Here is a 27,474-nt window from a genome sequence, read left to right on the forward strand (position 1 = left end):
ACTGTTATGAAAAGAATCATGACAATACGGTTCTCCCGATAGACACAGATGGCCCTGGTGAGCTCATTAAAGTATCTATCCCTCTCGGTTGCTTTTCCTGCAGACATTGTCTATTCATGCCTAAAGTGATACTACCTAATCAACAAGATCATTCTGCTCATTTCACATGGAACAGTGGGAAGAGGACCCTCTCTGGACCGAGAGGACCTCGGGTTCAAATCCTGCTTCCCATGCTTAATGACCTGCTTCTGATAACTGTGACCTTGGGTAAATCTTTTAACCTTCTTGGACATTAGTTTTCCTCATCTGGAAAGGGAGGCGCTAGGATCAGATGACTTTTGGGATTCCTAGCAGTTCTAGATCCTATCATCTCTGTATTCCCCTCAGTCTCCTTCGAGGTCCACATCCAGATCTCCTTTCTCTACAGACCCATCCCTGCCCTGTAGCCGTTAATGAGTGGATAGACCAATCAATCTAACAGGTCAACAAAGTTAGATACACAGGTCCATTTCCAAAATGCAGTTGAAAAAGCTCTGGCCAAACGAGTCTTAAGTACCACAAAAACACCTAACGATCACATATTCTGTGGTATGCACATAACAACTATGAAATCATTATAAAAACTAGGAATAATCATTTCTCTCATAGCTCAATCATGGGCTGAGCACAGATATTTTATGAAGCCTAGACTACATAATACTGGACATAGTGGGTGGGTATAGAGGCTGGCTACACTTTCAAGCCCAAAGACTCTTAATACAAAAGCTAAACTAAATAAGAACTTAAATGTTTTTAAAAGTAGTTTAGTTGAAGATAATGAAACTGTGTTTCATTTATATCTATCACACAGGTCAACCAAATTGGATGTCCATTACATATGGAACGAGGGTAAGGAACAGTGTAAACAGCTATGTCCTCCCACCCCCTCTCCACAGGTTTGGGCCACTGCCACAGTCTCAAACAACATCTTACTAATGTCTGCCAAAATAAGCTTTCCTTAGTATGGTATGAAAAAAAAACCAACCCAAATAACTATCATTTTCCAAACAGATTGACGCCTCTCATGTTGTGACTGCTATAGAAAATCGCTGACATTTATCCTATTGAAGCTGTCTGAAGTCAGCATGTATAAGTGCCCAGCACATCCATACAATCAGAGACTATGGTCTCTCCATTTCTATACATGCACCCTCTCTGCTTTCCTCAGAGGCTTGTGCTCTACCACCTCAACGGTTTGAAGTGGTAGTTTATTCCTGTGCCCTGCTACCATATTTGAATAACTCTGCTCTCACGCCTACCTGTATGTCCTTTGATGGTTGTGACAAGGCTGCAGTGCTCTTGCTCCAGTTTGAGGATTGTAACTTGTCCTGAATGGTCGCCCACAAACACGTGTCGGGTATCAACATCAAATCTGGTATGGAGCATTAAGGGATGTTTACCCAAAATAGATAAATGGATGGAAAGGAAGGAAAGAAAACTCATTATTTTAATTCTTAAAAATCATGGGAAAGAGCACTAAAGTGGTTACACACTTCTAAAAGGTTATCAGCCAGAAGTAGAATGATACTTAAATTGGTAAAGACTACCTTATAGTTTATCTTTATTAATTGTAACAAGAACATAAATGAAAGAATAGACTCAATATGATTCCTAGTAACCTTTCTAATAGGAAGGTCGATAATAAAAATTCACTTAGAAAGATGAGTTACACAATTTCTTTGGAAGAAGGCTAAATTAACACAACCTCATATAGCTAGATTGGGATCAGCTACAATCTGGATATGCAGACATCCACATAATCCCAGTAGATGCCCTTAGGACATTTCCCCTATATTGGAATGGGCTGGGGAGGTCAGATACAGTGGGAGAGACATTCCACATCCTGTTTGGTGAGCTGATGTACTGGAAATTTGTCCAACATCTGTCTAATTACAGGCCGAGACCTTTCTGGAATCATTTGTTAGACAGCCAGATAAATACTTGGATTCTAACTTGACCATAGTAAGGCAGAGACATCAGACCCTTTGAATAGCAGAATGGTTTGAAAACTTGGAAATCTGGCTAAGTGAGTTGACAACTGTGCCTTACCATGATTTTCAAAGGTAAAGAGAAGCAGGAAAAAAGATAGTATATGGAGAGAACAAACACAATAGAGAGGCAAACTACAGAGCTCAGTGTTGGGCTTTGTATTTATTTCTTTATCTGAGACCATCTTGTTTATCCCTAACAGAACATAAACTCCTTTAAGCAGGGATTGGAGGGGTAGAGCAGAGGCAGAGACTCATCTGGGCTCTCCCAAATTCCTCCCAACTTAAAAATGCCTCAGAATGAATTCTAGAGCAGCAGAACTGAGTGAAACAATTTTCCAGCTCAAGACAAGCTAGAAGGTCAGCAGAAGAGGTCTGCCACAGAGGGGTGAGAATGGAGCAAGTCTGCAATAGGCAAGCCAGCAGCAGGCCTTGAGGACACCTGAATGCCACAGCAAGCTCTTAGCCCAGAGATCAGAAGGGGATCAGACAACTGGTCAGAGTAGATTAGATGGATCCTTTTGCTGTCACTGGGTGCAGGACTCTATTGCACTGCCCATGCTTGGATCTGAGTTAGATTGCTGGGCCAAAGTCCCAGGGCTAGGAGGAGCACTAGGCACACTAAAGCTTATGGCCTCTGGGGAGTATGGACCCCAGTCACAGGGCCAGGATGAAAAAGAGTGCTTGCGGTACCTCACAGACCAGAATACAAGCCAGGAAAGTAGTAAACAGACCTCTCCTTGGACCTCAGACCTAGCTCTGAAAACAGCTGCACAAAATATTTAAAAAAAAATAATAATTTGCATGGAATACATATTAGATTTTTAAATTCCATCACTAATAAATAACCTCATTGATGTTAATTTTCTTTGGTGTTTTTAAGCAGTATTATGGATGGAACATATTGCACGGAATTTTCAGTCGATCTGTGGGATGCGTTCCGTCTGTACGATGCAGACTAGTCAATAGGCACCTACCTTTATCCTGTTGTGTTGCGCTTTGTTGTTTTTTGTTTGCTTTCACGCTTCATGCCTTCACCTGTCGTATTGATGACGCGCGTTCCCCTGCTATTAGCGTACTGTATTTTTTATTCTGGGCACGGCCCTCGAATAATTATTCTATTTTAATGCTGCCCTAAGATAACCGAAGGTTGGACAGCCCTGACTGAGGGAATGGACGGACAAGTTGTGGTATATGATGGTGATGAAATACTACTGTGCTATAAAAAGCAATGAGCAGCTGGATTTCAGAAAAACCAATAAAAAGCCAAGGGAGAAGGAACAGGAGAACACCATATACGTTAATAGCAATATGATGGTCAACTTAACTATTTTTGACAATACAACGATCTAAGACAATCTAGAAGGACTTATGATGAAAAAATGCTATCCACCTCCAGGGAAAAGAACTGATGGAGTCTGACTGTAGTTTGAAGCATACTTTTTTTTAACTTTATTTTTCTTTGTTTTTTTTTGGGGGGGGGAGGGTTCTTTCACAATATGACTAATATGGAAATATGTATTGCATGATTGCACACATATAACCTATATCAAATGGACCACCTTCTTAAGGAGGGGAGGAGGGAGGGACAGAAAATGTGAAACTCAAAATTTAAAAAAAGCTTGAAAAACATGGCAGAGCCTCTTTCCTTTGTGTCTTTGTTTCATAGTGCCAAAGGTACCTAGGTGGCACAGTGACTAAAGCAACAGGCCTAAAGTCAGGAAGACTCATCTTCCTGAGATCAAAATCAACCTCGGGCACTTGTCAGTTGTGTGACACTCGGCAAGTCACCTAACCTTGTTTGCCTCAGTTTCCTCATCTGTAAAATGAGCTGGAGGAGGAAATGGCGAACCATTCCAGTATCTCTGCGAACCATTCCAGTATCTCTGCTAAGAAAACCCCAAATGGGGTCATGAAGAATTGGATACACCTGAAACTAATCAACAACATAGTACCACAGTAGGCACTTAATAAATGCCTATTAAACGGAACACCTACCTGTGGCATAGTATACCCTTGGGCGAGTCCTTCGTCCTGTTGTGTCAAACTGTATAACGATGAACAACAACTTACATACAACATCTTTAGCCAAAGACATCCAAGTATTACAACCAACTCTAGATTACTCAAGGTTCAATTTTACAACTCATCCATCAATCAGCATTTGTTAAGCTCCTACTCTATGTACTAGGTACTGTGTTCCTCTTACAAGAGGATGGAGAAAGAAGTGAAAAGAAAGTGAAAGAGAAATCAGGTGATTCTTTTTAAACTTTCACAAGACTGCTGGAAAAAAGAAATGGGCTAAAATGAAGTTTGGAGATAATCTATGGATTTCAACTATCTATACAAGTCGACTGCTCCATAACTAAGGAAAATAAATCTCTGAACCATGCCATTCAGAAAATTGAGTGACTTATCTTCTCTTTCTCCCAACCAAATATAATTAAACAAATAAATGAGTGAATGAATGCATGAATGGATGAATGAATAAATGAATCAAAAGACAAAACAAAATATTAAGCAAAATATAGAATTGGGAAGATGGAAATCGATTGTGTGTTTTTTCATGGGACCTGTATTGAAGTCTCTTTCCAAACACTATCTGGGCTGCCTATTTGCAATGTGTCCAAGACATCTAGTCATTATCTAGAAAAAAACATTCTGGAATAAGGAAAGTCAGCTGGTTCCTGGCGGAGATTTCTCTGGCTAAAGCACAAACTGTCAAGCCGCCAGTGTTTTAGTGTTGGCTAAATATACGTTTCCAGTTGCTGGGCTGCCACTGGGGCTCCCAATTCTGAGCCAGCAAGGGGGAGTTAGCTGAGGTCAAGCACTCTTTTCAGGACTGTGTGCGTGGTTCATGGTCATTTCCGTTAGCATCACCACCGCTACACTGGCTGGATTTAGCTCAGCCACCAATTAACTAACAAGGAAACTGAAACCCCAGGGTCCTTTGCACATGCAAAGAGGAGGGACATGACTGTACATTATGTTGAATCAACGCTGTAGCTGTGGTTGTGACAAATGGTGGAATAAGAGGGTGCTGCACTCTGGGGAAAGGTGCTGGCGATCCAAACTAAACACTAACAGTTAGATGAAGGTGAACCACCACCCTTTCTTCATTTCCTTTTGCACACGTCTATCTCCTTTCCGGGCTTGACACACACCACTTGACTTAAATGAACACATATATTAATTAAGCACTTCCTATGTACCACACACGGGGGAGACAGAAAGGCAAAAACCAAACGGCTCCCGTCCTCGAGCAGCTTCCACTTTATTTGGGAGATAGAACATGTAAACAGATAAGTGACTACAAGGTAACCCGAGCAAGGCGAGAGGGCTAACAGCTGGGCTAGATGGAGTGGGGAGAGGCCAGGAAAGGCTTCGCAAGTCTAGAAAGGTCAGTGGTGACCAGATGGTGGAGGCTTTAGATGATGAAATCTTATCTCTAAAAGGAAGGGGATTCCTTTCAAGATTTTTGAGTCGGGAAGGGACATAGTCCTATGTTTTGGGAATATTAATTGCAGGTGGGAGAGACAAAGCACGCATAGAACGCCTCATCGATGATCAGGAGGCACCCTCGTATTCTTCTGAACTGAGGTGGGGAGAACAAGGATTTACACAGTGCCTGCTATGTGCCAGGCACTGTGCTAAGTACTTTACAAATATCTCATTTTATCCTCATAACATACTACTGTTACTACCATTTTACAGATGAGGAAACTGAGGCAGGGGTTAACTGCCCAGAGTCACACAGCTAGTGTCTGAGGCTGGATTTGAAATCGGGTCTCCTTGACTCCAATTTTCACACCCTTGCCACTGCTAGACCCAGCTGTCGCAACTCCACTTATTTACATAGGTTTTCTCCCCTTGCTGCCTGTGAGCTCCACAAAGGCAGCAAGAAGTTTTATTTAAATTTCAAATTCCGCCCAGTGCCTAGCACAGCCTTCTGCCTACATGAGGCACTTAATAGGTTCTTATTAAACTGAACTGAAAAGTGAGCCCAGCTGCTGCTTCCTCAAAGGCAGGTGTCAAGGGCGGTTGCTTGAAGAAATCTTGGGCTGAAGCCCGAGCCCCTGAACCGACTGACTTCTGTCAGAGGCCATGTTTGGTGGTGCCTTTAACAGGTCTGTCTCCCCCAAAATAGGCTAGTTATCTGTCTTGCTTCTAGCCTCCCTTGTCCTTAAATGGGAGAAAATGGGAAAGCTATTAGCTATAATGCACACAAAATGCAGCGCACAGAAACTAGCTGCTCAAAGTGTCTGGTGGATTCAGGCCCTCCCACCCCATTTTTGATTAATCTTTTGTTCCTCTTCCTCCCTTTGCAGGGGGACACTTTTTCATTTAGGCTTTACAAGTTATTAACAAAGCTCTCTCTGTGAATGAGGGCCACTGGTTAGGAAGTTTGTTTCCCTCAGTTCTGTAGCCTTTAAAGTGAATTTTGTTATTGCTGGGCTGGGGGACAAAAGGTACCAGCCTGCGAAATCTTTTTTATCAGCTCAATGTCACAGTAATAATATATCAGATAGCACTGAATACTGACAGCCTGAATAAGTACAATTATCAGAGCTTAAGTGCAGAGTACATTTTAAAATTTTATGAAGATAATTATTAAGCTGCCATCCGATTTCATGCTAATCTGACACAATTTCTTTCAGCCCCCCCTGCCCTGACCCCTTCCTTTTTGGTAAATCTCTCCAAAAGCATGGCTGTGATGAGGAGTAGAAAATGAGAATGAAATCGACAGCTTCTAAAGCAAGTTGGCTCATCCAGACAAGAGGGAAGGGCTCCGGCTCCTGACACCCATCTGCAGGGCCTGCCAAGCAGATGATCTGACTGCTGGGGCGCACGGAACATATGACTTCATACATTTTTCGAGTCTCAGTCCCGTATATGGATGGGAGAATCTGAAAGCTGGAAGTCTCTACCACTGTTTTTCTTTCTGACTTTGCAAATTATCTTTTTTCCTGCTCACCTCTCTGGTACTTACACCTACATAGAATACTGCAGTATAGTTACTGCGTGTGTGCCAAGCCTCAGCTCCATGACAACAGGGACCATCTCCGGCTTGAACTTTGGGTCTCCCCCACTGCCCAGCATGGTGCTCTGTACACATTAACTGCTTGTTAAAACTGAACTGGATTTAGTAAGAGCCTTCTATGCTACGAAGCACTGTGCTAGGCAACGGGGGAGACACAAAGTCTAGGTATGATATTATCCCAGTTTTACTGGAGTGTAGTGGGGAAAGCCGACAAATATACAAATATACACGATAATGACAATACACAATTATATATACATCAGAAAGCAAACAAAGAAACAAAGTGCTGAATGAGATCTGAGGGAATAATGAGCCTGGCTGAGGCAGGACGAAGAATCAGAGAAAGACTGATGGAAGAACTGTCTCTAGAGCTGGACTTTTAAAGAATAGGGGAGAATTCAAAGGGTGGAGGAGGGGAAACAAACCACTGAGAGTTTTTATGATCAGAATAAAAGTCTCACGATAATCAACATGTAAGCACCTACTATGTGCCAGGCACTGAGCTGGGAGCTGGATAAAGATGAGTTCCTTTCAAGGCAAACAGTTTATCATCCTAAGCACAGGAAACAACGTGAGCAAAGAAAAACCTAGTGGTGGAAAAGTATGGGAGCACGGAGTATTCATGAGACAAGAAAAGGCAGGGAGATAGTAATAAGGTTGTGGAGGACCATCAAAGCTAGGCTAAGAAGGCTGAGTTTTATTTGACAGGGAATCACTAAGGTTTCTGAACAGAGTGAAATGCCCAGACCTATGCATTAGTCTGGGAGTACTATAAAGGGTGGATTGAAAGGGTGTAGAGATGGGCAACCAGGGCAAATAAACTGAAATGTAGACCTACTGAAAGATGAGGAGGGGCGGGGAAGGTCATGCTTTTAAAATTAGGACCTCAAAGTCTCTTCTAAATCCAAGATTCTGCGATCAACTTATTACCGTCTTTACCTGACCATGTGAAGGTTGTATTTGCTACAGAAAGGCAGACCAGGTCAACACTCAATCAACTAGCATTTATCAACTGCCTGCTCTGTGCCAGGTGCTGGGCTAGGTGCTGCATGTCCAGCAGCCCATAAACCTTTCTGGGGAATCAGGAGCTTGTTAGATCTAATGAAGGTCGAGGACCATTACATCACTTTTAGGCAGCTCAAGAGGGCATGGTGTGGTCTAGTCCCATAGCTGGAGATGAAACCTAGAGCATCCCCATGTGTTTCACTGGTAACCCACTCTGAGCTGTCTTACCTCCTACCAACCAAACGGGATGTTGTTCAGAAGCCTTGGTTTGTATCTGCTGATAATTACCACTGTAAGAGAAAAAAATCGAAGGCTGCGTTCTGGAGTTCTACGCATTTCCCTTTTCCATATGCCTGGAGTGGATTTCTTGAGTTTGCTTTCAGCCAGCTAGACTCTGGACTTGATAGAGTATGATTAGGATGTGGCGTAGGGACGGCTCAGCCTCCATCTCGTCTCTCATGTGCTGTGCACCTCAGGCTGCCGCACAGCACAAACTATTATTTCTCTTTAGTCCCTATCCACCCCCATGCCCGTGATGACCCAAGTGCGAGGAAAGTCTAGAATACTTCCCATTCCCACAGGGAGACTCAGCAAGAAAACCTTCTGAATTCTAGATATCTTAAACTCATTCAAAGAAAGAAAAAACCTAAGACAAAAGCTGGAGAGGCAATCAAGGATACTGCAGGCCAGAGGGTCCAGAGGTGGTGCGGTAACCTCCCAGGCGCTGCCCGCTCTCTGAACAGTGCCAGGTGAAGTGTTTGTCCTGCCCCGTGCTCAGTACCCACTCCATCTCCAGAACAAACAGGACCATCGTCACCCTGCTCTGGTGAGCTGAAAAATAAAAGACAACAGACCAAATGTCATCCTAAGAAGAAGACCAGGAAAAAGAGAGTTAAACATTTCAATAGGAATGTACCATTCCCTCTGCCCCCGCCCAGTAAAAACTGATAAATCATCAAGGCATTAGAGTCAAACACTACCCGAAGTATTCTGTACTGTCAGTAAGAGAAAAGGGTAACTTCAGGTCTTAGCTGAATGACAATCACAGCCCAACAAAATGCCTGTACCAACACTGACAGTATGGCTGGCTTGTTTAGTCTAATAATAATAATGAAGGTGATGCACCAGGCTTCTTCTTAGCTTAACACAGTGCCTGGCACATAGTAGATGCTTAATAAATGCTTACTGATTCATGATGACTAAAAAGCTTAGCCAATGTATTGATAGCAAAGCTCTGGAAGTCGAGCTTTTTGTCAGACCTCACAAACACCTTTGAAAGAAGAGAAGACCTCTTATTAGTGTCACATAAGGAAGAAACAAGTATTCTTAATGCCAAGGCACATATGTCAATGGCCTTGAGAATGGCTGTCTTAGAATAGCTTAGTTTTTTATATTGGTCCATATTTCTTAGTTCCTCTGTATGTTGAGCCTCTAGGTAAAGAGACTGCCCCATCCTCCAGACAATGCAGACTGGCAACAACTCTGCCACTAAGAGTCTTAGAGAGTGCACTAGGGCACTGAGAGGGTCAATGACTTGGCCAAAGTCATGCAGCCAGGTTATGTCAGGAGGGAGCTGAACTCAGGGCTTGATGTAGGTCTTCCCTACCCACTACAACAAGCAGCTTTTCATATGAGCTTATCTAAACTGTACATTTAACACTACCTACAAAATATTAATGCTATTGGGATATCAAAAGCAATGACACCATCATGAGCAGCCCCAACTAAGATCCAATAGGATGACTCCAGCTTTCACGCTAACTTCCACAGCTGAAACTGCCCAACCTGTATCATCTATCTGGGGAGGTCTGAAAAGAAACGAGAAAAAAATTCTGCTGGTAAAAAATCTCAAAGGGTTGTGTGTGTCTGTGTGTGTATGTACAGGCATGCATGAGCAAGTGAAAATCTGCTCAGAAAAAGATAAACTATTGAGAATTTTTCAGATAAGAGTAATCAGTCAACACATAAGTACCTACTATGTGCCAGACACTGAGCTAGTTGCCAACTGAGCTAGTTGCTGGGTATAGATGAGTTTCTTTTTTTTCCTCCCCCATTTGGCCAATATTACTTTTTTATTTTTATTTTTTTTTTCCTAATTACATGTAAAGATAGTTTTCAACATTCATTTTTATAAAATTTTGAGTTCAAAATTTGCCTCCCTCCCTCCCTCATCCCCCACCAAGAAAGCAAGCAATCTGATATAGGTTACACATGTACAACCATGTTAAACACATTTCCACATTAGCCATGTTGTGAAAAAAGAATTGGAACAAAAGTGGAAAACCATGAGAAAGAAAACACAAAAAACAAGTGAAAATAGTAGGCTTCAGTCTGCACTCAGACTCCACAGTTCTTTCTCTGGATGTGGACAGCATTTTCCATCACGAGTCTTTTGGAATTGTCTTGAATCATTGTATTGCTGAGAAGAGCCAAGTCTATCATAACTGATCATCGCACAATGTTGCTGTTGCTGTGTACAGTGTTCAAGATGAGGTTCTTTCAAGGTAAACAGTTTATCACTTGATCAAAGGAGATTGGAACATGCTACCACTTAAGAAAATGATCATTCTAGTTCTAAAGTTGTGAAAAGAGGGTTGCAACAGCAGAGCCTGGGTGGCTGCTGCACACCTAAGATACCACTGCTAATGACGTTATTCTTGTATGACGGACAGACGGACAAGACAGATGTAAGAGCAGCAGCTCTTCCCACAGTGATGTCATGATCTAGAGAGACAGATACATATGTACGTATACATGTATACACCCCTCACCCCCTGCAGATTTATATATCTATCCTGAATGTCTCTGACCAACAATAACGATTAGGATAGGATACAATCCCCTGACCAGAAACAGAAGTGAATTGGCATGAACGGAAGTTGAACCTCTAAACTCAAGCTCATCAGCACCCTGTTCTAACACAGCATTCTTGTTTCACCACTATCCTGGTTCAAATTAGAGTAAGCTCTTGCTCAGGGGCTACCCAACACTGTGGTCATTAGTGAAGGAAGGTAGGGGGTGGCAAAGTGTGATCAACTGCCAACTTTCCTCTGGCCTTACTTCTTGATCCCCCAGTCATGACAAAAAAAAGTACTACATGAAGAAAAGAAATGCCCCAGTGGATGAGATGGCCATCAGCTGCTACACGTCTCTCGGAGTAGATAATGAAAGAAGCTAGGGCCCCTTGAAGGAGGACGAGTAGCAAGATATTAGAGCAACTGGCAGTGATTGCCCCCCGCCCCCAAAAGAACATGGCTATATAAAATGGAATCATCCTAGTATAAAATTTTTCCGTGTCACTGCTGGTAGAAATTCCACTAGATAGAATACTATCAGTTGTGACCGGAACAAAATTTTATCACCTTCTCTGAACAATCACAGGCTGTTGTTTCTGGTCAGATCCCAGGCTTTCTGATTGTAACAGATATTTTACTAAGATTAGAGATGAAAAGCTGGATGGGACCTCAAAGATGATCTAATCCAACCCCTTCATAACCAGAGGTTATGTGACTTGCCTAAGATCATAGAGGAAGTAAATGGCAGATCTGAGATTCTAACTCAGGTCCCCAAGTTTAGGGCTCCGAAATGATGACTTTTTCCACTGTACTATGCTGCCTCAATAGACGACTACAAGGTAAAAGTCTTGATATTATTAGTTTTATCATCACTAAATTTTCCATGCTGAAAATATCCTGTGTGTTCTTTCACATTGTAACCTAAAACCCCACTATGATGGAAGTATTTAGCTAATTACATTATATGGTAGCCTTTCCAGAAGGACTTCAGATGAGATCCTACCAAACAAAGGACAGAGAAATGTCAAGAGCTGTAATTAGCTTTCTTGCCTTTCCTGAAGATTATGGTAAGGTGTGAAATTCTCTGCTATTTCCTTAATAATCCGTACTGTGGGCAAAGGCCAGGTCAACATCTAACCATCTTGTTGCTCTGCCAACTCAAAAACCTCATCACATGCTGGAGTTCTACCAAATTTTAGGACTCTTATGGGGGTAGCGATTTTTCCCCAAAAGTAGCAGTTTCTATGTTATTTCACTTTCTTGGCACATTCGCTGGACCTTAAGACCTCACTTGTGAAAGTTGGAGGTAGACTGAGGTCGGTGAAATAGTTCTGCTATTTAAAACGTCCAAAAAGAGAGTGAGAGGAGGGAAAAACAAAACAAAACTTTTCCATCTACTTTCTCCAAAAAAGAATCTAATTCAAAACAGAAACAGCAACCTTAGCTATAGTTAAGTATGTCAGCCCTTTAGACATTACTGACGAAGCTGCCCATTAAAAGCATCAAGCAGTGTTTTCTTTGGAAATCTAGTTGAAAGGACATAGCAGCCCTACTTCCTACCTTGGTAGTTTTTCACAGGGGTCATCTTGTTGTAATCTTCTGATAAAATAAATTCCTGCAAAACAACAACAACAAAATTAAACAAAGTTATCTTAAGGAGCAAAGAGAGCTTAAGCTAAGAAAACCATGTTTGAGTTGCACTGCAAAGAATTAACACTCCATATTGACATCTTAGTGCTTTAGAATTTTGCTCGCCGAGGTAATGGTATCCCTTTTCAACAAGGGTTAATTACAATAATTAAGCATTTAAGTTATATAAAATACAAATATATTATTAAATAATATTCATTATATGTTTAATTACATAATTGTGTTGTATTGTATATTATTGAGTTATTATAATGCATAATACTTAAAATTACACTAAATACAATGCCAAATATTATATATTAGATTAAAATATATTATTAATACCTTTCCAGACTTCCCTACTGTAGTTAAGGGCATCATCATCCTCCCAGTGCCCCAGGTGCTCAAACTAGGAGCCATCCTCAACTTCTCACTATCTCCCAACCCCCAATATATCCAATCTCTTACCATGACCTGTTGATTATATCTTCATAACATCTCTCACATTCTCTGCTCTGATGACTGCCACCACCCTGGTGCACTTTATGCCTGGACTGTTACAATAGTCTGCTGGTGGGTATGCCTGCCTCTCCCCATTCCAATCCATCCTCCATTCAGGTTCCCTATCACCTCCAGGATCAAATATAAAATCCTATTTCGCACTCAAAGCTCTTTATAACCTGTTTCCCCTATCTTTACAGTCTTCTCACACTTTACACCTCCCCAAATATTCTTTGACACAGAGACAACTAGCTCCTTTCCAAGCATTTTCAATGGCTATCCTCCCCATATCTCCAATGCCTGGAATGTTCTCTCTCTTCACCTCTGCCTTCTGGCTTCTTTCAAGTCCTGGCTAAAATTCCACCTTCTATAGAAGCTTTTCCCAATACCTCTTAACTATAGTATCTTCCCTCTGTTGATTATTTCCTATTCATCCTGTATGTAGTTGCATAACAATACATAGTCATTTGCATTCTGGTCCTTCCCATTAGGACAGGGACTGTCTTTTGCCTTTCTTTGTATCCCCAGTGGTTAGCCAAATGTCTGGCATATTGTAAGTGCTTAATAAAGGTTTATTAACTGACTTATTATAATTATTATAATATATAATAATATAATTATTATAATAATACTTACTATTACAAACAAGTTTAGGGATCTAAGATTAAGAATGTCTACCTTTGAGGTTACAAAAATATCACTATCCAAAGGAAATTTGAATATTCTTCATCTACAGTTATGAATGTGATAAGTAGAAGAAAATCTGGGTCAAGTCCAAAGCTTCCATATTGGCCAATAAGGAATGACAAAATTTCAGGAGTTTATCAGAACACTACTTTCCCTACTTTATGGTAGCTTGAATCTTGTGATTCACTGGATGGAGGGTAAATGCATGCTTTTTGATACTAAAAAATAAATCCGAATTCTTAAATATATTAACTTTCTCTCTCCCTAGTTGAAGACCTACATAGTGGATTTAAAGTCCATATGTGACTCACTGGCTAAGTTGATGAGATGTGTAAAAGATCAAAGTTAGAATTTAATTTCAGATATATTAGTTGCAAGAGAACATTGGTTTATGGATTCCTGTGTTTATGAGATATACACTATGGACTCTCACCAACTCTTCGTGACCCCATTTGGGGTTTTCTTGGCAAAGATACTGGAGTGGTTTGCCATTTCCTTCTCCAGCTCATTTTAAAGATGAGGAAACTGAGGCAAACAGAGTTAAGTGACTTGCCCAGGGTCACATAGCTACACATTAGCCTGAGGCCTAATTTGAACTCTAGTGTTCCTGACTCCATTTGGGCTCTGCCTAAATTCATATAATCATTGTTACTGAAATGTGGAGAAACTTTGAAGAAGAAGTGATATTGTAAACATTACATACTAAAGCCAAGTTGTCTTGAGTTATGCAGAATAAAGAGAACAATGGAACTTATTAGGGGGCATTTGAAGCTTTGAGAATTTTCCTTTGATGATTTAAAAAAAATCAGAGAAAAGTCAGCTGATTTGGTTAGGAGTCTGTTTATTGTGCCTGGCCCCCAAGAACCTTGTAGCTGTGAATGGCCACCAGTCATATTTCAGACTTTGGCAGGGCCCATTCAGGCAGGTTGGCCGTAGGGTTACCATACAGTAGGCAACTGCTATGTAATTCGCAAGGGCTTAAAAACAAAACCAAAACCAAACCTGTCAGGGAAGGTGGATTTTGAGATGGCATGCTCTAACTACTACTCGAAAGCAATGTTATCATAGCCCTAAAGAACGTCCCACCTTTGAAACCTTTACTTGAGACTGCTTAAGGATAGGAAATACCTTGTGTCAAGGAACACAGCAATCGGTAGCAGTGAGCGTGCTAGGTAAGCTTAAAAGTGGACTCATGCAACATTCTGCCGTGACATTTAGTGAGTAACAGAAGTGGATGACCTTCATTCTATACACGAGCAGAAACGTTTAAAAAATAATCCCTTCCAAAGAAGGCCTTCGTCCTAGTCACTAGTGTTTTCCCCTCTGAGGTCCCCTTCCATCTATTCTGTACCTCAGTCAGTCAATGAATATGTTTTTAAGCACCTACTATGTGCACCACTGTGCTCAGAGCTGGGGACACAAAGAAAGGCAAAAGAAAGGCCCTATTTTCAAGAAGCTTACAATCTAATAAGGGAGACAATACATACAAACAAGATATATCCAGGATATATAGTTAATAGGAGGAAGGCACTAACTATAAGGGATGTATGAAGAAAGATGCTATCTGCATCTAGAGAAAGAACTAACAAATAGATGTATACAATAACTTTACATATATATGTAAATACACACACATCTACATGCACACACCTATTTGTGTCTAATGGTGGCCATGAGGGAAGGGGAGAAAGGTAGGAGACAGACAGGGAAGAAAAAAAGAAAAAATGTGCATGATAACTTTGTGGTATGTTTGAAAGGAATAGCAAGTGTGCATAGTAGATTTGCACTTTCCTATATAATCATCTTTTTATTGTACTATGTTGTAGAAATGCTTGTTTTATTGCATAAATTAAACACATAAACAAAAAGGATTGGGAAAGGTTTCCTAGAGAAGGTGGGCTTTCAGCTGGACTTGAAAGAAGCCAGGGAAGCCAAGAGATGGAGAGAGAGGAGAAGGGAGAACAGCCAGACAAAATGCCCAGAGCTGAGGGAGGGAGTGCCTTGTTTGTGGAAGAGCTGGGAGATCAGTGTCACTGGACTGAAGAATATGTGGTGGGGAGTAAGGTGTCAGAAAAGTGGAAAGGTAGGAGGGAGTGGGTTATAGAGGAATTTGAACACCAAACAGAACATTTGGTATTTGATTCTGGAGGTGATAGGAAGCTGCTGGAGTTTACTGAATGGGGGTGGGGGTGGGGGTGACATGTCTGTATCTGAGCTTTAGGGAAATCATTTTAGGGGATGAATGGAGGATGCATTGGAGTAGGGAGAGACCTCAGATTGGCAGACCAAGCAGAGGCCACTGCAATACTCCATGCCTGAGGTAATAAGGGCCTGCACTAGAGAGGTGCCACACCTGGGTTTCGATTTGTACTGTTGGAAGAAATGTATAATAATGATAACTGGTACTTACACACAGCACTTTAAGTTGTGCAAAACTTTTTATAAATATCATCTTACTTTATCCTAACCCTGGGAGATAGATGCTATTATGACTCAGGGGGCAGCCGGTGAAAATGCCAATTACTGTTTGTTTCCAATCTTTTGACATCTCCTTCCTGAGACAGTTTCTAAAATAATCCCTCATGACTTTTTAAAATTACAGCTGCTTCCAGAAAGGATTTCTTCTACATTATTTAGTTTGGTCCAGCCATTCTTTCTGACTTTGTCTTTTTAAGGGGCCACCGCTGCCTGTGCTATGTATCGATAGCAATCAGCATCTGAAGAGTTTTTTAAGAGTCCAAATGTAAATAGTTCCATGGCTGGTGATGATGGAAATAGATCACAACAGAAATGCTTGACAAATCTGTTTGCTTTTTCAACTTTTGGGGGGTTCCTGCCAGGTACACAGGTATAAAGCCAGTGGGATGACCTGAACTGGTTTGATCTGCTTACTTGTCTTGCCTCCAATGCTTTTCTACTGTTTTTATGAGGGGAGAATGCTCACAATCTTCCACTGTCAACTTCCTAATATTCTGCAGCAAGCATGTTTACTTTCTAAACCTGTGTTGTCCTTGACAGTCACGTTTCACTGCCCAGCGAGGAAATCAAGCTTTTGCTAGCTAAGGACATTTTTGTACTCCTTTGGTTTCTGTACTCTGGGGATGGTTTACAACAACTAAACTTCCACAGGAAACAATGGCAAATGTGGTCAATACCATTTTCCATCCCCCCCCCCCACCTTTTATACTTCACTACCTCTTTGAACATCAGGTTTCATTTGTGATTGCTGGCACTGTCTTCTCATTGGCCTCCTTCCCCATTTGTTGTTGATTTTGACTACTGCTCTGGGTTGATGTTCTGCCTACATATAGATAAAAGTCCTAACACAATTCCCACAGAATCAATTCCTTCTGTCTGTTAAGAGAAAGTTGATTTCATTCTTGTAATATTATTTAGTATTCTGAATGTCCAGCACCTCTGATTCTTTTCAAAAAAGTAACCATAATATGTAGGTGTAAGACTTCTGAGTAGTCTATAAAGTCTTTGTTTTCTTTCATTTCTTATATTCTAACCATAGGCAGCTGAGTACATAGAGTGCTGGGCTTGAAGTCAGGAAGACTCATCTTTCTGAGTCCAAATCTGGTCTTAGACGTTTACTGGCTGGGTGACCCTGGGCAAGTCACTTCACCCTGTTTGCCTCAGTTTCCTCATCTCTAAAATGAGCTGGAGAAGGAAACGGCTGAACCACTCCATTCTCTTTGCCAAGAAAACCCCAAATGGGCTCATGAAAAGTTGGACACACCTGAAAAATAAGTGAACGACAAAAACCATATTTCCATGTACTCTATTCTCTCCCATCTCTTCCCATTTCTTTTCATATCCTGCCATTATTCTGTGCCGTCTTCATGCTGAAGTCACCACATATCAAAGTCTATGTTAGCTTGGTTCAAAGAATCTTATCAAGCTCTTCATGGGTTTTTTCTATGTCTTCATCTTCAGCATGGAAGGTTGGTGTACAAGCTGTAATTACCTTCAGAGAGGTCTTTTAAGTGCTTGTGCACACCACTTGCAAGATGACATTTCTCATTACCTCTGGAAGCAGGAATGACAAACGTCATCCCCCTGAGTCTTCTTGCTTGCCTCTCACATCTGTGAGTCATCCTTCCGTTCACCTGCAACTTCCTTATGTACTTCTGCTTTCATTTGTCATGAGCTTAACAATATTGAAATGGTTCAATTCTTTCTATGGGTCAAAGATGTGATACTCAGAGTAGAGACAGTTAATGTTACAGATAATCTAAAAATGATGTGATTCTTAGCACCCTCTGCCACGCTTTGCACCATTTCACTATGGAGTAGAAGGAGATTACTTAGGACTAGGGGACACTTTTAAAGTTCTTCTCTGACTGATGAGGTACCATGACCAAAGAATTCCTCACTGACTCGTCAGCCTACTGGTGATAATGAAGACATTGTCAGCTTAGAATCCATTCATTCCATCTACTAAATGGGAGGGCATGTAGAGTACTTCTGATATTTGTAGCCTGATGTTTTCTGGTTAGCTAAGTGAAGGGATACTTGGGGTACAAATTCTAAAAGACCTGATCCCTAATTCCAAACTGCAAAAGAAATTCCCAGTGAAATTTCAAACCAATTTGATTCATAGGCCCTAGTGCAGAGAAGCACTTACTACAGAATACCAATTAATTAGTTGAGAGTAATAACAGACAGCAATTAACCTTTCTGGATAAAGAAATAACACTTTGTACAGAGATGAAGGACATTTTTCTCAGAGAATGTTGGTCAAAATGTGGGCATGACACAAATCAGCGATTCCTGGAGCCTCATTATTTATATGGTTTAAATCTCTTCCTGGATAAGTTTGACTAGATGCATAAAACCTGATCATGGCTATCACCTCAGGAAAGAATTATGACTCCATAAATCCATGCTGGCATCCTACCTCCAACTAGCATTTTAGAGGAGCTAGCCCATAGGAAAAATATTGACACAAATCCAACCATTTGGATAGTAATTCTCTCAGATGCTATTCTGAATAATCAAACAAATGATGAGAACTCCTGTAGTGAGAACACACTAGTGGCAAGATGCTCGGGCTAATCGTTATAGAACTGTCAAATTTTATAGATCTAAACATATTATTTATTGACTCTAAAAAAAACTTTACCTGCTTTCCATCCCCCAAAGCAACACAAGCAATACCACACATAGATCGTAAAAGAAATAATATCGCCGTTAATATCAACAGCTATTATGACTTCCAGCATATGTGCAAGTGGTTGTCTGCAGGTTTATCAATATAGCCACATCTGTCCCGATGAGAAAATAAACAAAAGGGGCAAAGATGAAATAAGGTAACTGGGTTCACAGGCTGCTGCCATTGTTTGGTATTAAAATCTTCTGAAGGTAAGACATTTTCTCCTGGAAATTCTTGAAGGCAGGGCTGCTCAAACTTTTTGCAGCAGCAAAACACATTTTACTTTGTTTTTCAGTAAACTCTTTTCAAATGAGTTTTTTAAAAAAGTCTATTAGTGATATCAAAATTAACAAGGCTATTTAAAAAATCTCTGAAGTTGATTGTTGAGGTCAATTTCATTCCCAATCTAATAGTATTACCAAAAAACTTTGTGAGAAATACGGTGTTTCTTGTTATAGAGACTGAGAACCACACTGAGTATTAAGTCTTATATTTTGCACAGCTCATAATTGCTTCACAAAGAATTTTTATTTTCCTCTTTACTTACATAAGCTATTCGGGGAGGCTATTATTTCATCTGATTATATTTTCTCTTTTAAATTTGAGAATCTGCTCCAGAAATTCAGCTTCGTTCCTAGGGGCCTTTATAATTTTGCCAGAACTGTGGAAATATATATATTTTAAATTTGGCAACATAATATACTGGCTACATAAGGGCAACCAGAAGGAAACTCAATCATTTTATTTCCATTTCTTATGTATCAGGTATTTGAACTAGACTCCTGCATGTTTCTTTCAGTGTCTTGGTTTCGATGTTTTTCATTCCTTTTCTCTTTATATTTCCAGATTCTACCCACTTATCCATTTTGGATGTTGGTACCAAAAAACTATAGCAACAACAACAAATACACACACACACGCGTGCACACACTGTTCATAACCCTACCAGCACAATATAGATACTAATTATTTTGACTAATGATCAACCGATTAACACTATCATAAAATTACTGGATGCATTCAATGATGGACTTTTAGAAGAATAAGAAACCTACTTTAAGAGACTGGGCCTGACCTGTCAATCTCCAATGCCACCCCACACCAGCTGAATAAAGACACTGTGTACCACTAACAGAGACAGCATAGCAGATGGATTTCCACACTGTATTTACCCAGTCTTACAATGTTTTTTCTCATTAGAAACTCTTAGACTTCATCATGGAATCTCACGGTTTCATGGTGTACAGTTTGAGAAATGCTGCTTTAACAAATTGGGAAAATACTGCACATAGTCTAAAGCTGACATTTATGCCCCTTCAAAACATCCAATCAGGAGTGCCAAGGACCCTAGACTCTTACTCCACCTCTGTCTCGTCCTTTCTATTCTTATTGCTACTACTTTACTTTTGTCCTTGTTAACTATATTAATCGATCAATAAGCATTTATTAAATGCCTATCATGTGCCAGGCACTGAGAATACAAAGAAAAAATAGTCAGTGTTTACTTAGAATTTACATTCTATCAGAGAGAAAAGATGTGCGTAAATAAGCATTATCTATCTATCTATCTGTCTGCCTACTCAATTTCCATACAAACTGTGCCAAGCAGTTTTTTCCTCCATCCTTCCCTGTCTCTGCCCCTCCTTCTATCCCCCCCTTTGCCCTTTCCACCCCATGGTGTTGTTCCATATCCCTTTTAGTCAATGAAAGAGGCAGCATATTTTAAATTACATTTCTAAATAGTAAAAATTTGGATATATTCCAAAACAAATGATGTGAGAGATCGGCACACAATGACTAGTCCCTAGCATGTATTTTTTTAAGCAGATAAAGTGTTAAAAAAAACTTTTGAGAAAAGCAATCTGAACAATGAACCTGCCTACTGAAAAAAGAAAACTATACTCAGCTGCTGCCGCAAGATTCAAATTCGTTGTCATGGCTGCCAACCAATGGTCCTACTTGTGGAAGGATATGGTGGGAGATGCTTGAGCATCAGATTTCTTAGAATTTTACAGCTGAAAGAGGCCTTGGAGACTAACCCCTTCGTTTTAAAGATGAGGACAGCGATACCTATAGAAAAGAAATGACTGAACAAAGTCACACTTCTATTTAATGCCAGAGTCTGGATGAAAACCTAGGTTTCCTCACTCCTGATTTAAAAAATCTGCCTTGAACAGCATGAATCAAAGGACATTAGCAAATGGATGCCTGATTCCCAGGAGGGCCTCACATTTTATCTGGATAAGGAGTAAGAAAAGTTGGAGAAAAGCAGGCACATTGATGCCAGTGATATGGCAGTGGAGTTGTGAATGGAAAGCAATTTGGAGTTATGCACAAAAAGTTACTAACAGCCCTTTGACCCAGCTATATTGCTGCTAAGCCTATACACAAGAGATCAACGAAAGAGGAGAAAGTTCTATTAAGGACAAAAATATTTACAGCAATTGCCACGCAAAAAACCTGGGAGCTAAGGGGGAATGGCTGACCAAAGTGTAGGAAGTTAATGTAATGGAATATTATTGTGCTGAAAGAAAGGAGGATAAAGATGATTTCAAAGAGATGTGGAAAGACTGATGCAGAGTAAAATAAGCAAAACCAGAAGAACAATTTCTACTTTAATATCAACCAGTATTCTAAAAATGGGCATTTCTGAAAGACTTAAGAGCTCCAATGAACTAAATAATCAACTAGAATTCCAGAGGACCGATAAAGAAAAAAACTACTGATAACTAATAACAGAGAGACGATGGACTAAGAGGCAGCAGAAGAAATATATTTTTAGACATGACCAATGTAGAAATTTGTTTTGCTTGACTTTGCTTATATGATACCGGAGTTCTGTGTTTCTATTTTTCTTTCCCCTCCAATGAATGGGAAAGGGTAGGAGGGAGAAAAAAATACGAGAAAGAAATAGCAAACCACGCTGGTATCTTTGATGAGAAAACTCCAAATGAGGTCATGAAGAGTCAGACACAACTGAATCAGAAAAATGCTATAGACACAGGGTGCTTGGGTTCCAGGAAGGAATTTCACAAAATGTTTCAAAATATTCTTGTGGAAAATATAAAAGCTCTTAAGAAATGGTGAAAGGCACAGATTCAGAGAAACCTGGGAAGACTTACAGGAACTGAAACCAGGAGGACAATTTAAATACTGACGACAACTTTGTAAGCAAAAACTACCTTGAAAGACTTAAGAACCCTGAATGGGGCAATGACTAATCACAATTTCAGATGACAGAGGGTGAAGTAGCCTTTCCAACTCTTGGTAGAGAGATAATAGTGCAGAAATAGCTATATATTTCCAGATATAACCATTTAAATATAATTTTATTTTGTTTGACTGTTTTTGTTAGAAGGGAGCTATTTGGGGTTTGTGTGTGTGTACCTGTGTGTATAGAGTTGGTGGGGGGAGGGGTGTAGTAACAGTGATACCAAAAAAAAAATACATAGGAGACCAGAAACAGGTTTCACAGAGGGACAAAGATAAGTAAGGCAACAACTGTAATATCACATTAAATTTAATATACATTGTAAGGAATAAACTACATGTAACAGATTTGCAGTTTCATGCATAATCCCCATTTTCTGGTCTTGTTTGTATGTGGAAATTCTCATGTACATTGATAATTTTCTACTTCATGATAAATTTTTTCCAAAAAATATCAAGGGTACTCTTGCAGAACTTTGTCTTTCTTGTTGTCACTCATTCTCACCACATAACTAACAGCCTTTTTTTAAACAAGGCATGTGTACACACACTTAAATATGTCTTTTATATATATACCGCTTCTCAAATACAAATCATTACAAGTCATACATCCTTGCTTCCTTCACCCACCATGTGTTCCTCCATTTTCTTTTGTTCTCTCTCTCTGTCTCTCTCACACACATCCACACACATACTCACACACTCACACACGTGCCTGTGAAGAAGCTGTGATTTCACTGGTTTGGAGCTCTTTCTACTGATGGAGCTCAGCACCTATCTATAACTTAAAAGATAAGCCTCAGAAAGTTGTCTTAGTCTCAGAGAGCTTAAGCGACCTGTCCACAGTCACATAGCTAATAAGTGTCAGAGGTGGGGTTTGAACTTAGGTCTCCTGATCTATCATCTCAGTCACCTGTCAGAGAATCTTCTTTGCTATTTTAATGTATGTCCAATATACGTCCATATAAATTACAGGTGTTCTCACCGCTATTCTGGTTTATTATTTTTAAAAGTTTTTAAATCCTTTTAAAGCAATAAATAAGAAGACCAGTAAGAGTACCTGTAATGGTGCTTTATGAGCCATGAGGTGCTTTCTATATCTTATCTGACCTTCATAATGACCCTGAGAGGTATGGAATATTAATGTTTTCCCCCGTTTTACCAATGAAGAAACTGAGGCTCAGGGTGGTAAATAAACCTGGCCAAGGAGACACAGTTACTATGTAGCAGAGATGGAACTGAAAACTAACTCGACTCGTAAGACTCTACCACTGCCAAAAGAGCTAATTAAATTTGGTATTAATAGGAATACAGTGTTCATGATAAAGAAGTACTTGTTCACTGCTCTCTGCATTGGCCAGATCACACTTGGATTATTGTGTTCAGTTTTGGTTCCCATGTTTTAAGAAAGACAAACTGAAATGTATTCAGAGGAAGGTGACCAGGGAGGTGAATAAAACCAAGTCATATGAAAATCAGTAGTTAAGCCTAAGTAGTGTTAAGCCTAAGGGGGAAATGTGATCCTGGTCTTCAAATATCTGAAGGTTTTCTGTGTGAAAGAAGGATTAGATATACTTTGACCTCAAAGGATAGAACTAGGACTGATATATGGAAATTATGATGATATAGATCTTGACTCAATAGCAATCCATAGGGAGCCTCCAGGATCAAATTAATAACTTCCTAACCATTTGGGATTAAAAAATGAAATGAATGTGTTGCCTGAGTGATTTCCTCAACACTGGATGGCTATTTTTTGAGGGTTTTGTTCAAGTTTCATGTAGAGAATGGACCATGGGTGAATACCCTTTGATTCAGCAATACCACTACTAGGTCTGTATCCCAAAGAGATCCTAAAAAAGGAAAAAGGACCCTCATGTACAAAAATATTTATAGCAGCTCTTTTTGTGGTGAGAAAGAATTGGAAATTGAGGGGATGCCCATCAGTTGGGGAATGACTAAAAAAGTTGTGGTATATGAATTAATGGAAAATTATTGTTCCATAAGAAATGGTGAGCAGGCAGATTTCGGAAAAACCTGGAAAGACTTGCATGAACTGATGCTGAGTGAAGTGAGCAGAACCAAGAAAACATTATACACAGTAACAGCAACACTGTTTGATGACTAACTTTGATAGACTTAACTCTTAGCAATGCAATGATCTAAATCAATTCCAAAAGACTATTGATGAAAAATGCTATCCACATCCAGAGAAAGAACTATGGAGTCCGAATGAAGATTGAAGCAGACTATTTCCTTTTTTTTCCCCCTTTCTTGTGATTTTTCTCTTTGGTTCTGATTCTTCTTTCACAATATGACTAATGTGGAAATATGTTAAAAAAAATGAAGGAAGGGACTTGAATGTATGCTGTTAGAGGATCAGTAGAAGGAATTGAAGATTTAGGTAAGATATATTTGTTTGTTTTCAAGTATCTGAATGGCTGACATTTGGAAGAGGGACTAGACTTACTTTGCTTGTAGACAGAAGGCTAAACTAGGAACAATGGATGGAAATTTCAAAGAGATAAATTTTAGATTGCTGCAAAAAAAAAATACTGTGGGCCTTTTCGGATTTTTCCATCATGCTCATTGTTGGAATAACCTCATCATCCTACAAGATCCCAATGAAGTCATCACTACACTCTGCCTCTCTGATTGGAGAGCAGGACCATGAACTCTAAACCTCCATTTAAGGAAGAGGCTCAGCCCAGACATCTCAGTTCTCACCTGGCTTCACTACTTTGAGACTTCTATGATTTTTCCAGGGGCAGCTAGGTGGTGAAGTACACACAGTGCCAAACCCAGAGTCATGAAGACTCATCTTCCTGAGTTCAAATCTGGCCTCAGACACTTATTAGCTATGTGACCCTAGGCAAATCACTTCCTCATCTGTAAAATGAGCTAGAGTGGAAAATGGCCAACCACTCTAGCACTTTTGCTAAGAAAACCCCAAATGGGGTCACAAAGACAGACACAACTGAACAATAACAACAAACTGACTTTTCCGCCATGCCCCCTCAATGGGTATCTTCTCCCATTTTGGGTGGTTCCTTTTGTGTGCTGTTTTCTCCCATTATGTTGTAAGCTCCCTGAGGCCAGGGATTATCTTTCTTTTTTTTTGTATTTGGATCCCTGGAGCTTGCTTAGCACAGTGCCAGGCACAAAGAACGCACAATAAATGCTTGCTCATTGATTTGATTGAAATATCCTCTACCCTGCTCAGTAAAGTTCTGAATCTGTGACTCTGTCCTGATGCCCTGCTTTTTATCCCAAAGCAGACAACAATTAGGATCTAAGAAACTGTCTGTTAGAATTTGGAAACATGCAGAAGAAAGTGATTAAAATGTCCATTCTGTTTGGACTGGAGATTACATTGCCAGGCATGTACACCTCAAGGAAGACAGTGATAAAAGGCAATGTGCCCATACACAAAAGAATATTTATAGCCAACAAGGAACTAGAATAGATGCTAATGCACTGGAGAATGGCTAAACAAGTTGTGGTAATATAAATGTAATAGAATATTACTGTGCTGTAAGAAATGATGACTAAATATAATAAATATTGACAATAATGGGAAGACATGATGAAGACATGAACTGAAGTAAATAGAATCAGGAAAACAACAGATATGACCAAAATAATCATACTTGGATGCTGTCAGATTAAAATGACCAAGCTTCACCTCAAAGAAGAGATGAAAAGCTACATCTCTTCTTTGTAGAGAAGAGGGGACTATGAGTGTTGGAACCCTGAATATAATAGCAAACTTCTTTTGATGTAAGTTAGTTTTATTGAATTGGTTTTTTTTCTCCTCTTCTGTTATAAGGGATGGTTACACACTAGGAAATATAGCTGATATCAAAACAAAAGATGAAACTGCCTATGATGGGAAAACTAGCTTGTGTTTTTCATTATCAGGGTATTGGGTATTTTCTCAATTGTGTGATTTATTCTAATGAACTTAAACATCACCCCTGAAGTTTCCTCCATACCAAATAAAAATATACTAAAGAAAAGCTTATAAAGTTTAACGATAATTGCTAAAATCTACACAGAGAACTATTTCCCATATTTGTTTTAATATCAATTTACTAGGCAAAATTGGTTCACAGAATCATAAGATTTAGAACAACATATTTCCTGATCTCTCATTCAAAAGATAGGACCAATAGGCCGAGAAATTGAGCATTTGGGCCAGGTCACATAGCTAAGTTAATGGCAGATCCAGGGAACCAGGTGCTCGGAGTCCAAATCCAACACAGGTATAGCTCATTTTATTGTGCTTTGCTTTATTGTGCTTCACAGACACTGCGGTTTTTTGTTTTGGTCTGGGGAAACTCCATATTGAGCAAGTCTATCGGTGTCACTTTCCCCACAGCATGTACTCTCACCGTGTCTCTGTGTCACATTTTGGTGATTCTCACGATATTTCAAACTTTTTCATTATGATTATATCTGTTATGGTTATCTGTGACCTTTGATGTTACTATTGTAACTGTTTTGGGGCACCATGGACCACGCCCAAGTAAAACGATGAACTTAATCAATAAATGTTGTGTGTGTTCTGACTGCTCCACTGACTGACTGTTCTTGTCTCTCTCTCCTTGGGCCTCCTATTTCCCTGAGACACAACAATATTGGAAAATAATTAACAGAGAATCCAATTTAGCTATACTCTGTTTTGGGCACTTAGGATACAGGCATTAATTTTAGTCCAATTAATACCTGTATCCTTTCAAAGATGGAATTTACACATTAGCTCTCTTTATATCAATGTTTTTCATTCTTCCACTGAAGTCTTATGTCCACATTTCATCATGGAGCAAAGCTAAGCCTGGTTTATTAAAGAATAAACTTTTAGAATATAAGCTGACGTTGGAACGTAGTAGGTCCTGCCAAGCTGGAAAGGCTTCCAATACATACCTAGTGACAGACTGTATATCTGCTCCCTGAGGACCAGCCAAGCTCTGTTTGGAGAGATCCACCCACCACCAGAAGGCTGGCCACCAGGGCACTAACACTTCTGACTATAGCAGCTCCTGAACACTGCCAACAAAGGTGTAGAATGGTGGTCAATGAAGAGTGTGCCCCACATTGATGAAATCATGGACACTTGCGGAACTTAAGTCTAAGTTCTGGATTAGAGTCCATATATGAAATTACCCCCAACGCCTAGTTTCTACTCCTATGGCTCCACTGAAGCTTTGTGCTCTAAGAGATGTTGAAATATAAGAACTAAAAGGGACCTTATAAGTCATATAATCTGATGCAAAAACTGAAGGAGGGATCCCCTCCACAGCATTGCTGAGATGCTGCTCAAATCCAATGGCTCTCTCAGCTCTCATTCTTCCTGACCTCCTTGCAACTTCAGATAAAAATGCCCATCCCCAGCTCCTTCCATTTGTTTCTCTTGGTTTC

The 27,474-nt window shown here is 40.0% G+C and overlaps 1 protein-coding gene across 2 annotated transcripts in view; it reads right to left on the bottom strand.

The window, feature by feature from the left end:
* Positions 1–27,474, bottom strand: part of WDFY2 (WD repeat and FYVE domain containing 2) — a 148,515-nt gene that overhangs the window by 33,535 nt on the left and 87,506 nt on the right. For both annotated transcript variants that reach the window (XM_036742461.1, XM_036742462.1), the window contains 3 exons: positions 12,429–12,483; positions 8,754–8,904; positions 1,299–1,411 (listed from right to left, as the gene is read on the bottom strand). In XM_036742461.1, the coding sequence (XP_036598356.1) occupies positions 1,299–1,411; positions 8,754–8,904; positions 12,429–12,483 (319 nt within the window). The remainder of the gene's footprint in view (positions 1–1,298; positions 1,412–8,753; positions 8,905–12,428; positions 12,484–27,474) is intronic.

This window comes from Trichosurus vulpecula, chromosome 2 (genome assembly GCF_011100635.1).
Source record: "Trichosurus vulpecula isolate mTriVul1 chromosome 2, mTriVul1.pri, whole genome shotgun sequence".
Classification (NCBI taxonomy): Eukaryota; Metazoa; Chordata; class Mammalia; order Diprotodontia; family Phalangeridae; genus Trichosurus; species Trichosurus vulpecula.